The sequence below is a fragment of the Sphaeramia orbicularis genome, chromosome 9 (genome assembly GCF_902148855.1).
Source record: "Sphaeramia orbicularis chromosome 9, fSphaOr1.1, whole genome shotgun sequence".
NCBI classification, from domain to species: domain Eukaryota; kingdom Metazoa; phylum Chordata; class Actinopteri; order Kurtiformes; family Apogonidae; genus Sphaeramia; species Sphaeramia orbicularis.
This window is the reverse complement of record NC_043965.1, coordinates 13,690,747-13,703,438: the sequence shown is the minus strand read 5'-3', so window position 1 is coordinate 13,703,438 and position 12,692 is coordinate 13,690,747. Positions and strand designations below refer to the sequence as shown.

General features: G+C 38.9%; 1 protein-coding gene across 2 annotated transcripts; it reads left to right on the top strand.

Annotated features, from left to right (window-relative positions):
- Positions 1-2,456: 2,456 nt before the first annotated feature.
- On the top strand, positions 2,457-5,167 carry tal2 (T-cell acute lymphocytic leukemia 2). Of its 2 annotated transcripts, XM_030142674.1 has the most exons (3): positions 2,457-2,588; positions 3,353-3,496; positions 3,961-5,167. In XM_030142674.1, exon 3 carries the CDS (start codon positions 3,971-3,973, stop codon positions 4,307-4,309), a length of 339 nt encoding a protein of 112 aa, XP_029998534.1. In that variant the 5' UTR covers positions 2,457-2,588; positions 3,353-3,496; positions 3,961-3,970; the 3' UTR covers positions 4,310-5,167. The 2 variants fall into 2 exon arrangements, with proteins under 2 accessions (XP_029998534.1, XP_029998533.1); XM_030142673.1 differs by lacking the exon at positions 2,457-2,588 and having other exon boundaries at positions 3,188-3,496.
- The last annotated feature ends 7,525 nt before the right edge of the window (positions 5,168-12,692 follow it).

Below are 12,692 nucleotides of genomic sequence, written 5' to 3'. Positions count from 1 at the left end.
CTCTCTGAGCTCAGGTCTCGGCCTCCTAACAGCCAGTGGACTAACAAAGACACAGACTGAATAGTTTGTTGTCCGACGCTGGAGAACAAAAACCAGAACAGGGGATGGTCCAAGGAGGCCTCTATGAAGGCTGCGCAAACAGCGGTAATGGTGCTGTAATTGGCCCTGACTACACTTTAGCCCTGTGCTGAATAGGACAGGAGAGATACTGTGGGAATTAACAGGCTGTTAAAACCAAAGCCAGCCTTTAGATTTAGACCACAGCTGGAAAGGTCACACCACTGTTATCTTTATTAACAGCATGCAGTTAACTGTCACCTGTGTTTCCTCTCAAAAAAACGCCCTGTGGATTCATCAGACTGACGCACAAACTGTGGGATTTGGGAAAACGCAACAGCAGAAGCACAAATTATACATGTCACAAAATAAGGATTGTGGCACACTAACAGAAGTATTTTTTATGATTGATTTGAATTAGTTTATTTGATAAAATGCTGAGAAAAAGTTTACTCCTACAAAAAGGAGATGGTGTTTTTTGTCAAGAGATTTTCAATTTACTAATAGATCTGATAAAAGATCAAACTCCCCTATAAGAGATGTTGTCATCTGGGACATTTTGCCATTTTTATTGAAACATGAATAACAAGTTATTTTTCATGCTACTGAAATCATTGCAGCCCTTTAACAAACACTGCAATTTTTAGTTGACAAAAGTCTCATTCTCAGTCTTAAGAATTAACAAAAAATCATTATTTTACTTTAATATTGGCACAGTTTATTTAAGTCCTCCTATATCACATATCATTAGTAGAAATTAACCTGAGTTTAGTCACAAGCAAACACACTATAGATCAAAAGTTTTCCACCCACATTTTCAGTCCTATTTATTATATTGGACACCTGTGAACGGTCTGGACTGTCTTAAATTACTGTTCTTTTAATAAGATTTCTGGCTAAACAGGAGGCTTTGTCAGATGTATATGACAGCTGTCTTTTCTGCTGAGACTGACTTTTGGAGCTTCTCATTATTATTAACGAAGATATATTTTTCCAAACCGAACAGCTCTGTTGTAACTGTGGCTAATAAGTTTCATTAGCAAGACCATACAATGATTTTGTGTGAAATTGACTGTGTTAATCTAACTTTATATCACCCATGATGTTCCTGTGGATCAAAACCTTATGGGTGACATTAGGATGACAATTATCAGAACAATAGGAAGATTCACAATGATCAAAAATAAGCTTCTTCTCTAAAGTTATGTTGAAATCTTGAAATGCTTGTCTGTTGACCCAAATTCATCCTATTGCTGCCTACCTGTGGGTTGAGAGCCAGTGTTTGGGAATGGATGTTCTACAACACAGGTGTCAAACATACGGCCTGCGGGCCAAAACTGGCACTGAAGATATTAACCGTCATTTTAGTTCAGCGGCCACATTCAACCCAATTTGATCTCCAGTGGGTAAGATCAGTAAAATATCATAATAACATATAAATAATGACAACTCCAAATTCTTGTCTTTGTTTTGAATTTACAAACTATCTTTTCACAAAAAATTTGAATAACCTGGACAAATATGAACATGAAATGTCTTAAGAGAAGTTTAAACAACATTCTGCCTGTTACTAAATGTTTTGTGTATTTGTAGATCCACTGTGATCTGTAAGTTGTAATGCTCATGTATAAATGATAAATTAAGGCATAATATTGTCAATATTGCATTTATTTTATTTAAATATCAGTTTTTTTCATGGTTCATGTTATTCTCATTTTTTTAAAGGATAGTTTGTAGATGTAAACATTTTCATCATGTAATTTTACTTTTTTTCTCCAAAACATATAGAAAAGTTAGAAAATGACATTATTTATATATTATTATATTATTATTTCATTGGTCTGGTCCACTTTAGATCATATTGGAAGGATGTGGCCCCTGAACTAAAATAAGTTTGACACCCCCGTTCTACAACATGACAAATGAAATACACTAAACCTGACCTTGTGAGATGTGTCATCTCTTCCTCTGCCTCTCGTGCAGTCTCTCACAATATGTTTAACAAATATTAGCCTTAATTGAATGTAATTAATTAGAGTAAGGCCTTCATTATCAGTCATGCTCATTAAGCCTTCACTGACAATCTGCAAGATGATTTACAGCAGGTTAGGTGTAAACTGCACCTGCTCCTGAAGGTGTTTTTTACCAAGGTGAGCGGACTGGTCAAAGTGGCCGCCTGCAAGGACGTTGTTGGACCTGCAGCCTGCACTCGTGGCTGGACAGAGAGCTGCGGTGGTGCTCGGCCTGCAGGTGCAGCCTCTTGGACGTGCAGCAAGGGCCCATGAATGGACGATTCAGAAAACAGCCCCCATTGGGCCTGTTCTCCAAGCTGGGGGCTAATCCCAGCCCCTAATCGGATTATGTAAATTCCTACTCCACACAGAGACTTTTATGGAAGGCTGCGTCTTTGAAACAACACTTGAAGGGTGTAAAAAGAACAGTGACAATTGGTTAAACTAGATGTTTTTTTTTTAAACCAAGGTTGAAAGTGGGAGACAGAGGGGGGGGCAGTGAGGAGGAGGAGGAGAGAGGTGAGTCAGGACGCTGCTCTCTCCCCATTTCCTCTGTAATTTATGTGTGGCCCCTTGGAATGGCTCAACAAGATTACCATAGTCATAACAAAACCTATATTGTTCAACTGTCAATCTGGATATGGTATTTTTACCTTTTGTGGCCCAATCAGGCTGAATTCAACACAGGAACAGTCAGCGATATCAAGGTCTATTTCCTCAGTGGAGGGGACAGTGGGCCGTCCATGCCTAATGTCAGAAAAACAGAAAGGAACAAGTGTCCACAGCAGTAAGAGAAGGATCAGAGACATGAACGTCTCAGTTTCACTTCAATAGGAATTTATTTGCCACCTTTAGAGCTAACCTTCAAGGATTAAATCAGCAATGAATCATAAAAGCAGCACAAATAGTCACTTAAAAGGTTGTTGAATCCTAAGAGACAAAAAAAAAAAAACTGAATCTCTGCCAACGCTGCATAAAAACACTTTAAAAATAAGCTCAAGTGACCATTTCTGGACAATATAACTGTCTTTGGTTATGTCTTTTTTTTAAAGGGGGTAGGGTGGGTGGGGGTGCTGTTTAACAATCACCCCTCAGTTAACACCAACAATGCATCGCACTGGCTCCACGACAGCTCACGTCACACAATAGGGCTCACCCTGCTATAAAATGTGAGGTGTGCGCATGCAGCAGTCATCCCCCTACTCTCTCTCGCCTCTACCCCATCCCTCCCTCTGTCTCTTTCTCTCTGTCTCCAACTCTTTCCCTCTTTTCCTCTCGCACAGTCTCAAGGATCTTCGTCTCAGTGAGCATGAAGAGACACAGCTGAGTGGACACTGACACCGGATCCTGCACCAGTGGATACTGATAAACCTGCAACTCTGCAACTGAGAGCTCAGACTTCGGCACCTTCAATCAGACACATACAGGTGAGAATAGTGTGCAGTTTTTAAGACTCTTTTATTTTTACTTTTTATGGTGTAAATTATTGCGTTTTGTGCAAAAACCTGTACCACACAGCATGCTCAGTGGGAAATTTGATTGTGTAGTTATTTAAAGTGGTAAATGTGTTATTTGTAATACATAATTTTGGTTTTACTAACACACTTAAATTTAACTCCTATTTTGTTATGACCATGCATGAGTGAATATGTCTTAAATATGACAGTGTTTTCTTCTAAATTCCTAAATTTGCCTGCAAGAGCTTTACAAACTGGACACACCGTATTCTAATATTGTTAATTCAGATTGTGAAAAACAAGATCAACAAAATTTCTGATCTGTTATTTAAGAGAAAGCCAACATAATTATTTGTGCTGGATTCAGTCAATAAGAAAAGAGATGTTGCCAGTTTCCTTCTGACATCTCCATTAATTCTCCTTTACCCTTCCAGTTTCAACATCATGACCAGAAAGGTATTCACCAACACAAGAGAGCGCTGGCGCCAGCACAATGTCAACACCGCCTTCGCTGAGCTCCGCAAGCTCATCCCCACTCACCCACCAGAGAAGAAGCTGAGCAAGAACGAGATCCTGCGCTTGGCCATGCGCTACATCAACTTCCTGGTGCAGCTGCTGGAGAGCCAGAGCGGCCAGCCAAGCAGCCACTCATCCACCGCTCTGCTCACCTTCCTCAGAGGAAACATGGAGCGCCTGCACTCCCCTCCCCACCCCTGGGCCCTGACCAGCGACACTGAAGTCCCCTCTCCAGGGTCGAGCTGTGACAGCTCTGAGGCCTGGTAGAAACAGAGACACAATGGGAAAAAACAGCTCTCTGACTCTCTGAGCGTCCTGCCAGCTCTAAAAACTGATGTGTCCTTTCTGAGGAAATCAGTTTTGTCTGCGTTTTTTCACCTTCGTCTGAGTCAGGGGGTTCTGACCTGTGTGTCAGTGCACAACATGCAATATTATGTGATGTTTGTGGACTCCAGGCTACAATCTGATTCAATCTGTGACCATCGCAGCAATATTAATCAGTGTTAAAATATGATCTGCAACTCTGACGGTTCATTTGTATTCTGCATGGATGTGTTGAACCTGGATGTACAATATTCCCCTCATGTCTTCATGTTAGTATTCCTTGTTGCTGGCCCGCCTGGAACTAATTTAGTTTGCAATAAGAGGGTGTTTTGCCAATGAGGAAAATGGAGGGGGATTAAGGACTTTCTCATTTCAAGAAATAGATTCACCGAGGCATTTGAATAGATAATAGCTCAGCCAATTCTCCTGACTGCAATCTTCTCAAAATAGCCAAGGGCACTTTTTTTTTTCTTTAAATTGACATGCATTTTTTGCTCCCTAGAAGACTAAATCTGACCTTCCTTTTCATTTACCCTTATTTATGAAGGTTACGTGAATTAAGAGGAGAAAGCTTTTTGTCTCTCGCTGTTTTATAAAACAATACTCATTATTTTAATCATCTACATTTGGGCAGAGGAACTCTAGCATGGCTGACAATCCTCTGAACAAGTACACATTATGTTTCACAACACAGCAGTCTCATGGTAATGTTTCTTTTTTTATATATATATAAAATGCATGTCAAATAGCCAAAGATTTTGACCTGATTGTCTACTGTGAAGAGTGTTAAATACCCTCTAATACCTCTTGTTTTAAGTTATTTCTGTTTGCTTGTGAATATACAGTATGTTATTTATTTGAACTATTTATTTAATAAATGATTTGGTAAAAAAAAAAACCAACACATTCTGGATGTGTTTTCCTACATTTCACGTGTAAAGCATTTCATCGTACAGCTACTAAGAACAGACTAGTGTCAGATATTAGACACTAGTATTTAATGCTTTGAAGAACTTGTTTAACTAAATTATTTGCTGAGTTTTGGATAAATCTTTTTCTTATACAAATACTGTGGGTAAATAATAAGGGAAGGAGGGTTGTGTATAATTTTTTCCCTTTGGCCAAACAGGTAAGAAAATTCATTAATAAATTTAAAGCTTTGCATTGTCAGAAATGTGGAGATTCATGCAGAAAATCTTGACTTGATGGATAGAAATTAAACAATGAATAAAATCAATTAGATAAATGATCTGCTGAAATAAAGACTTCATGAACCCACATTTAAGACTGACTTCTGATGTCTAATATTCATTATAAAATTGAAGAGCTAGACGTTCTGACATCCTGAAGCACAGGGTTTCTGGGTGTTTAGACAATTCCAATGAATGAAATTATTTCCCACAGAGTGAGACACAAAAGTTAAGAGCAGAGCTTCTGCCTCAGTGTCCACTCTTTGTTTGTGCTCAATAAACCCAGTGACACTGGTCCGCAGGTCCTGTGATGACCGTGTGGACACAGAGCTGACCTCTGCTCTCTACCCACTGACCAGAGACATGAAGGACGAGCAGCCCAAGTGTCAGCTTAACTTGTGACCTCAGGGCCAGAGGTCACGGTGGAGTCAAACACTGACCAGTTGACCGCCATGCAGCTGGATCCTTAAGAAATCCTGGCATGTTGAGGTCACACTGGCTACAAGTGTACCAGCAGGAAATAAGCAGTATCCGCAGAACGACAAACTTTCTTACATCCTGTTGAATGGAAGAAAGGCTATTCTTGTTATCCAGTAACTAGTGCTGTCAAACGATTTAAATTTTTAATCAGATTAATCACAGGGTTGCCGTGGATTAACTTCAATTAATCCTGATGAAATATTTTTTTTTAATCTATATTAATCACATTTCATTTTGCATGACCAAACAGACTCAAGAAAGAAGGGAATGTATATGCACTTAACATGTTTGATGCAAGCTGGACAAGGCGTTAGCAGAAGTACTAGCAGATTAATCATGATGATGGATTAATCTGTGTTAATTTTGACAGCCCTACCAGTAACATTTGGATTAATTTTTCAGAAATTAATTATATATTTTTCATATTTTTGTCACATTTTTATTGACTACATTCTGCCCAAGCTCTGAGATCAGAAAATGGAGATTTATTAAAAAAAAAAAAAAAAAAAAACAAAGAAAAAAAAACAAAGGTTGGATCCAGCAATAAAATATTTGTGTTCCAGCCTGTTGTAAGCATTACACTGATTTCTGTAAGAACTTCCAATCTGCCACATCAATAATCTAACACGGTGGAAAATTTAGAAGTAAGTTAGCGTATTTGAATATTCAACAATCACTAAGTGAAACATGCAATGTCAAACACACTTTTCTGGACAAATACTGTGGAACTTAAAGAGTGTTAACAACCAGGATAAAGTTAAAAGTTGAGAATGACATTTGAAGCTTACGATTTTTGTTTGCAAAGCTGTTTTCCACTTTTGGAAGAAGAGAAAGTACAGATTAACAGGGTAGAATATGATTTTAAAGCAACCTGAAAAGAAACAGAAACAACAGATTCCACAGATTTATAATATATTATTAGAAGCAGTCAGTTCATACCACTGAGGATGTGATAAAATTAAATGCCAGATTTAAAAAAAAAAAAAAAAGAAAAAAAAGGTGTATAAAATTAGAAAAGAAATGGTAGTGTCTATTATGGCCATTTAAGCAATAAAAAATACCTAAATAATATATATTATTTAATTTATTCAATGGTTACAAATATGTGGCTCATTTCAGAGAACATGAGTCAGTAAAAGGAAACAAAAGTCACTGCACTTAAAAGAACGCACCACAAAATTAAATGTCCAAAATATATAATACATTGGTTCCATTATAAGCACTGTCAGTTTACTAAAAGCAGCTTAGAAACAGCTAGCTCAAATCCACAGTATTCAAAATTCAGTCTGTTTGTTTGCGCCAGACCACATTTTCAGGGTTGTCGTCAACCATTTACATCGAGGTCACACAGTTACACGCCTAATCGCCTATTGTAGCTGTGGAAATGCGCCTCATTTTCAGGCAAAAAGACTGCAACTAACTGAGCTGAAGAGTAAACACAGAGTTGGTTTCCGACGCTTTCACTGCGGCCGATAAACCAGCTAATGGTGTGTAAAAGGAGCCAGAGGGCAGCTGGACACACTGTCTGTCTGTCTGTCTGAAGGCCTGTGGGAACTGACAGGTGACTCTTTGTAATCCTGCAAAAACACACAATAAATCATTTTTAACTGTGAGAGTGATCACTTTTGTAATGTGTTCTCGGTCTCTTCCATTACATAAATTCGGGAAGTATCTACCTCTTGTGCAATTTCACAGGAAATTAAGCAATTTCATGGTTAAACTGAAACAACACATAAGGGGAACTCCTGTGGTTATTAATGGCTGCCCAGCCTGGTATATGAGATGGAGATGATTCTGTCTGCGGTGAATGTGACTCACTGACGTTCAATTGTTCGATCATCATTTGAAACTTGATAGGATGTGCATGTGACAGCCTCACAGACATGCTGTGAAATGCACTGTCGCCTGTTTGTCGTTTTGCTGATACACCTTATTTACGCCCAATCACAGTTTGAGCTTTACTCTGACCTCAACTTTCCAGCCGGATTATAAAACGCTGCATTGAAAATAATAACAAATCTGTACGCTTCTCATTCCCTCAACCAAGTATATTTGCCTGATTGACTATTCTCTCCCAAGTATGTGGGTAATCGTCTATTGAGAGCACATTTCCTTATCAGCGTCTAGCACACTGTCTGAATCCGTTATCACAATGGGCCAGATCAGTGCAGGCAGCCCCTCGCTCTCCCGGCTGAGGCGCCCATGAAAAAGAATTTCTGGAGTTGGGTGCCAACCGATAGGCCCTGAGCTCTTTATCCCCTTAAAGCCAATTCACACTCTGCATGTTTAAATATCTCAGCTCAACCCCTGCCCTCCCACTCGAACCCCCCCTACCCCCATCCCTCACTCTCTCTCACGGCTGCAAGTCATTCCCTCCAAGTGCGGACTAATGTTGCGGGCCCGACCTGCAGCCCGGGTGGGTGGGATGCAGGTGCAGGCTGGTTGGAGGGTGAGAGAGGAGGGTGAGTCCTCCATTGTTGGTCTGGACAGCACCCTCTCTCCTCTGGAGCACCCTCTGATGGGGGAGCCCACTGACAATCACGCATCCTAATCTGATTATGCAAATATCTACTTCAAAAAGCAATGCGCTGTAACCCCTTACCCCATGGTGCAAAGACAGAGCAAGGAAGAAGGAAGGAAGGAGAGGAAGCACCAATGGGAAAGACCAAAAAAGAATGTAATGAGAAAGGGGTGGATAGTTGGATGCCCGAGAAAATTAAAAGGGCAAATGCACAGTTATTCTAAATGATGCAGTATTTTTGTATGGAACAGCCCACAGCAACCATTATTAATACAGTACATATTTGTTTACGGTTCCTGTCACACACGCTGCATCACCAGGGGAGGTCTGAAGCAACAAACACACTTCTACACCATGAATAGCCACTGACTCCCTCAACAGGGCATTGAATTCAATATTCAAATGCTTATTGTTTTTCCAGACGCTCCTGAAATCAACCTCAAAAGGAATCTACAATGTTAATGAGGGGGCCAAAACACCCAGAGTAAGATTTAGACGCCCTCACAGTCTGTGGTGACATTTCCCCAAAAAACAACACAAGTCTCCCCTGCCTCTCTAATGCAACCCCTCTGGCCCCTGTCAGTGTCTGAAATCAGCTGCCTCATTTGAGTTTGAGATACTTTTCTGAACAAGTTTACGGTGCACAGCTCTGCAAGGCTGTGTCGAGGCACTGTGAAGCTTTATGGTACAGGAAATAGAAGGATACTTTGGCAGAAATGGAATATAATATTATGACTATGTTTTCACCATTATAAAGTCACATAAAAATAACTAATGTTGTTTTTTTTATTAGCTTAAAACAGGGGTCTCAAACTCATTTTCTTTCAGGGGCCGCATTCAGCCCAATTTGATCCCAACTGGGCCGGACCAGTAAAATAATAGTATCATAACCTATAAATAATGACAACTCCAAATTTTTTGTCTTTGTTTTAGTGCAAAAAAAACCCCATTAAATTATGAAAATACTTACTTTTATAAACTATCCAAAAAAATAAGATGTGAATTACCAAAAAAACCTGACATTTCTCAAGAAAAATAAGTGCAATTTTAACAATATTATGCCTCAATTTATCATTTCTGCATGTGCATCATGGATCGGATCTACAAAGACACTAAACACTTAGTAACAGGCAAAAAACTGTTAAAACTGTGCTTAATTTTCTGTAGACATTTCAGGTTGTTCATATTTGTTTAGGTTATTCACCTTTTATTGTTACAGGATAGCTTGTAAATGTAAATATTTTCATAATTTATGTAAATTTTGCACTAAAACAAAGACAAAAATTTGAAGTTGTCATTATTTCTAGGCATAATGTAATATTTTTTTCACATCAAACCGAGAAGAAAATATGGAGTCATTTTTGTAGGTTATTATGGTATTATTTTACTTGAGATCATATCAATCTGTTTGTGGAACCTGAACTAAAATGAGTTCCACAGCCTTGACAGTGGAATTTTTACATTTTGCAAATTCATCCCACAGGCCGGATTGGAATCTTTGGGCGGGCTGCATTTGGCCCCCGGGCCGCATGTTTGAGACCCCTGGCTTAGAATAAGACCTTTATAGTATACCTGCAGAGGAAGAGGGCGCTCCTCCATAGAGTCTGTCATGTTGCACTGCAATGTTTTTTAGGTAGCCCACAAATACTAAACCAAACTCTGAGTCCTGAGAGGGTTTTTTGTTTTTTTTTGGTTTTTTAAATCAGCCACCACATGCTCCCCTACCTCCTTGGGAATGTGGGCTGAAGGGTGAGGGTATTCAATTGTTTGTAAAGCTTTTGTGATGTTACCCACATGTTTGTGGACAGCCGTTTTGAAGCCTTGAGTCATTTTCTTGAAGTGACCATATTTGGATAAGAAGGTGGAGCTGGGGATGTGCAAACTGTGAAACTTGCCAAGGTAATGCTAACTTCTTGAAAACATCACTCAGTAATTAGCACTAGCTGAACTAACTGGCAGAGCTTGTTAACATGGGGGTCTACGGAGATTGATTCACTTTTGACCTCCAATCAGATCAAACAACTGAAGGTTTAGATGTTAGCTTCAGGAACCAAAGAGTTTGCAGCTTGACCAAAACACTCACAGTGTATGATATTAGTGGCATCTAGCGGAGGCCACTAAAAAAAAAAAAAAAGCAAGCCTTCCTTGGCACTATTGTTTCGTTTGGGTTTTTTAGTTAAGAGGATTTCTCTGGTTCACACTTGAGCACAGTAGGTGATGGTAATGCACTCTGACACTGGACACAACCAGCAACAAAAGCAGAGGTAGTTTTGTGTCATGGCAGCCAACATTGCACATTTCCTGTAAGGGACCTGCTCCTACCATAAGTGACTATTCACTAACAAAACTTAATTTTATATATTATATTCCCTTTCTGCTGTTAGACCCTACTAAATCTCACACACTGAACTGTTAAAGGTGCGGTGCTGGATAGTGTTTTTTAACATCACTGCCCAAAATTCATATTGTATATTGCATATTGTAATTCAAGTGGTATTCGAGTGGCCTGTGATGTCAGGACCAAGGTTATTATCGTTAATGAAAACTAATGAAATGATGAAAACTAGAATTGTAAAAACATTTTCGTTAACTGAAATAAATAAAAACTATAATTAAAAGAAAAAAAACGATAACTAACTGAAACTGTATTGTGTGTTTACAAAACTAACTAAAACGTATAAAAATTCTGAAAATTCCCTTCGTTTTCGTCTTTGTCAATGTCAGATTGATAGAAAATTAATTTATTTCCCTCAAGCAATTTTTGCTGCTGGCACCATATGATATTTAACGGTCTGTCACTTCTTGTCACTTGTCGTTTAGGCGTCTTCTCATCCCCACTCTACCTGGAAACATGGAGACTAAAGTTGGGAGAAAGCAGCAGAGTCCTGTATGGGATTTATTTGAATTTGACGGTGAAGAAGATAAAAGATATAAAGAAACTAAAACTAAGCATTTAGAAAATAACGAAAACTAATAAAAACTAGCAAACCTGCTCTAAAAACTAATTAAAACTAACTGAATTAGAGGAGAAAAAGTCAAAACTAAATAAAACTAAACTATAATGAAAAATCCAAAACTATTATAACCCTGGTCAGGACTCTAAACATCTCTTATGAGGCCCAAATTTTGTCTGATCACAGGTGTTTAGGGGGGAAGGGGGGGTTTAAATAGATGATTGACAGTATATTGGTGATGAGATGCTGTCAGCTGTGACATGTAACATAGAAAAGTGAAGCCACAAAAATAGTGTCAGGTCATCTAAATTTATATTTGGTCTACTGATTTGGATTGAAGAGAGCTGCACAGGATAGTTGTGTATTATCAAATTAAGCCCCCCCCCCCCCCCCCCCATTTTCAACCCTTGCAGCTTTATGTATGCATGTATCATACGGCACAAGATGAACAGTTACCAGGGGAGATATAAATGTGTGGACCGGCAGTCATTCCACTTTCCTTTTTGACAAAAGCTGACCCTGAACATTGTTTATGTTGTGCAGATGTAGTCCTTGACACAGTGACCACTTCTCCTTCTGAGGTTTTCTTCCCTGTAAAAGTTTTTCTTTCCTCCCTAGTGTTGACAAATCCAAGCTTCAGCAGGACTTGTTTGGTTTTTTTCTTCTACACTGTAAAGGTCTTGATGTAAAATGCTTTGAGATTCCTTTATGTTGCGGTACAATATAGATTATAAAAAGAACTGACAAAACTTCACTCGAAGACAAACCATACCAATCTAGAAAAACTCAAGTCAACACTATATAGATGGAATCAAGACTGACTTTGCACTAATTTATCCCAACACTTCACAGGTCAATAAAGACAATGCTATTAATATCTTTAATTCAGCTGGGTTTGTCCTCTAAAACCGACAAATAGTTTGTGTATTTCAGTCTAATGAATCTTAAAACACTTGTTACCATAGCGTGTCATGATTTCTTAATCTTTTCCTCATAGCTGCTTAACATCTCATTCACACTTTACCACAATCCAAACCCATTTGTTCTCATTTCCACACATTAGTTGTATGCAGGGAAATTCTTGTCAGGCTCCCACATGCACACCACTTCCTTATATTACGTCCAAGCCCAGTGAACTATAAGCATTCTCCTTTTGTGTTATTTGACTCAATCACTTCACA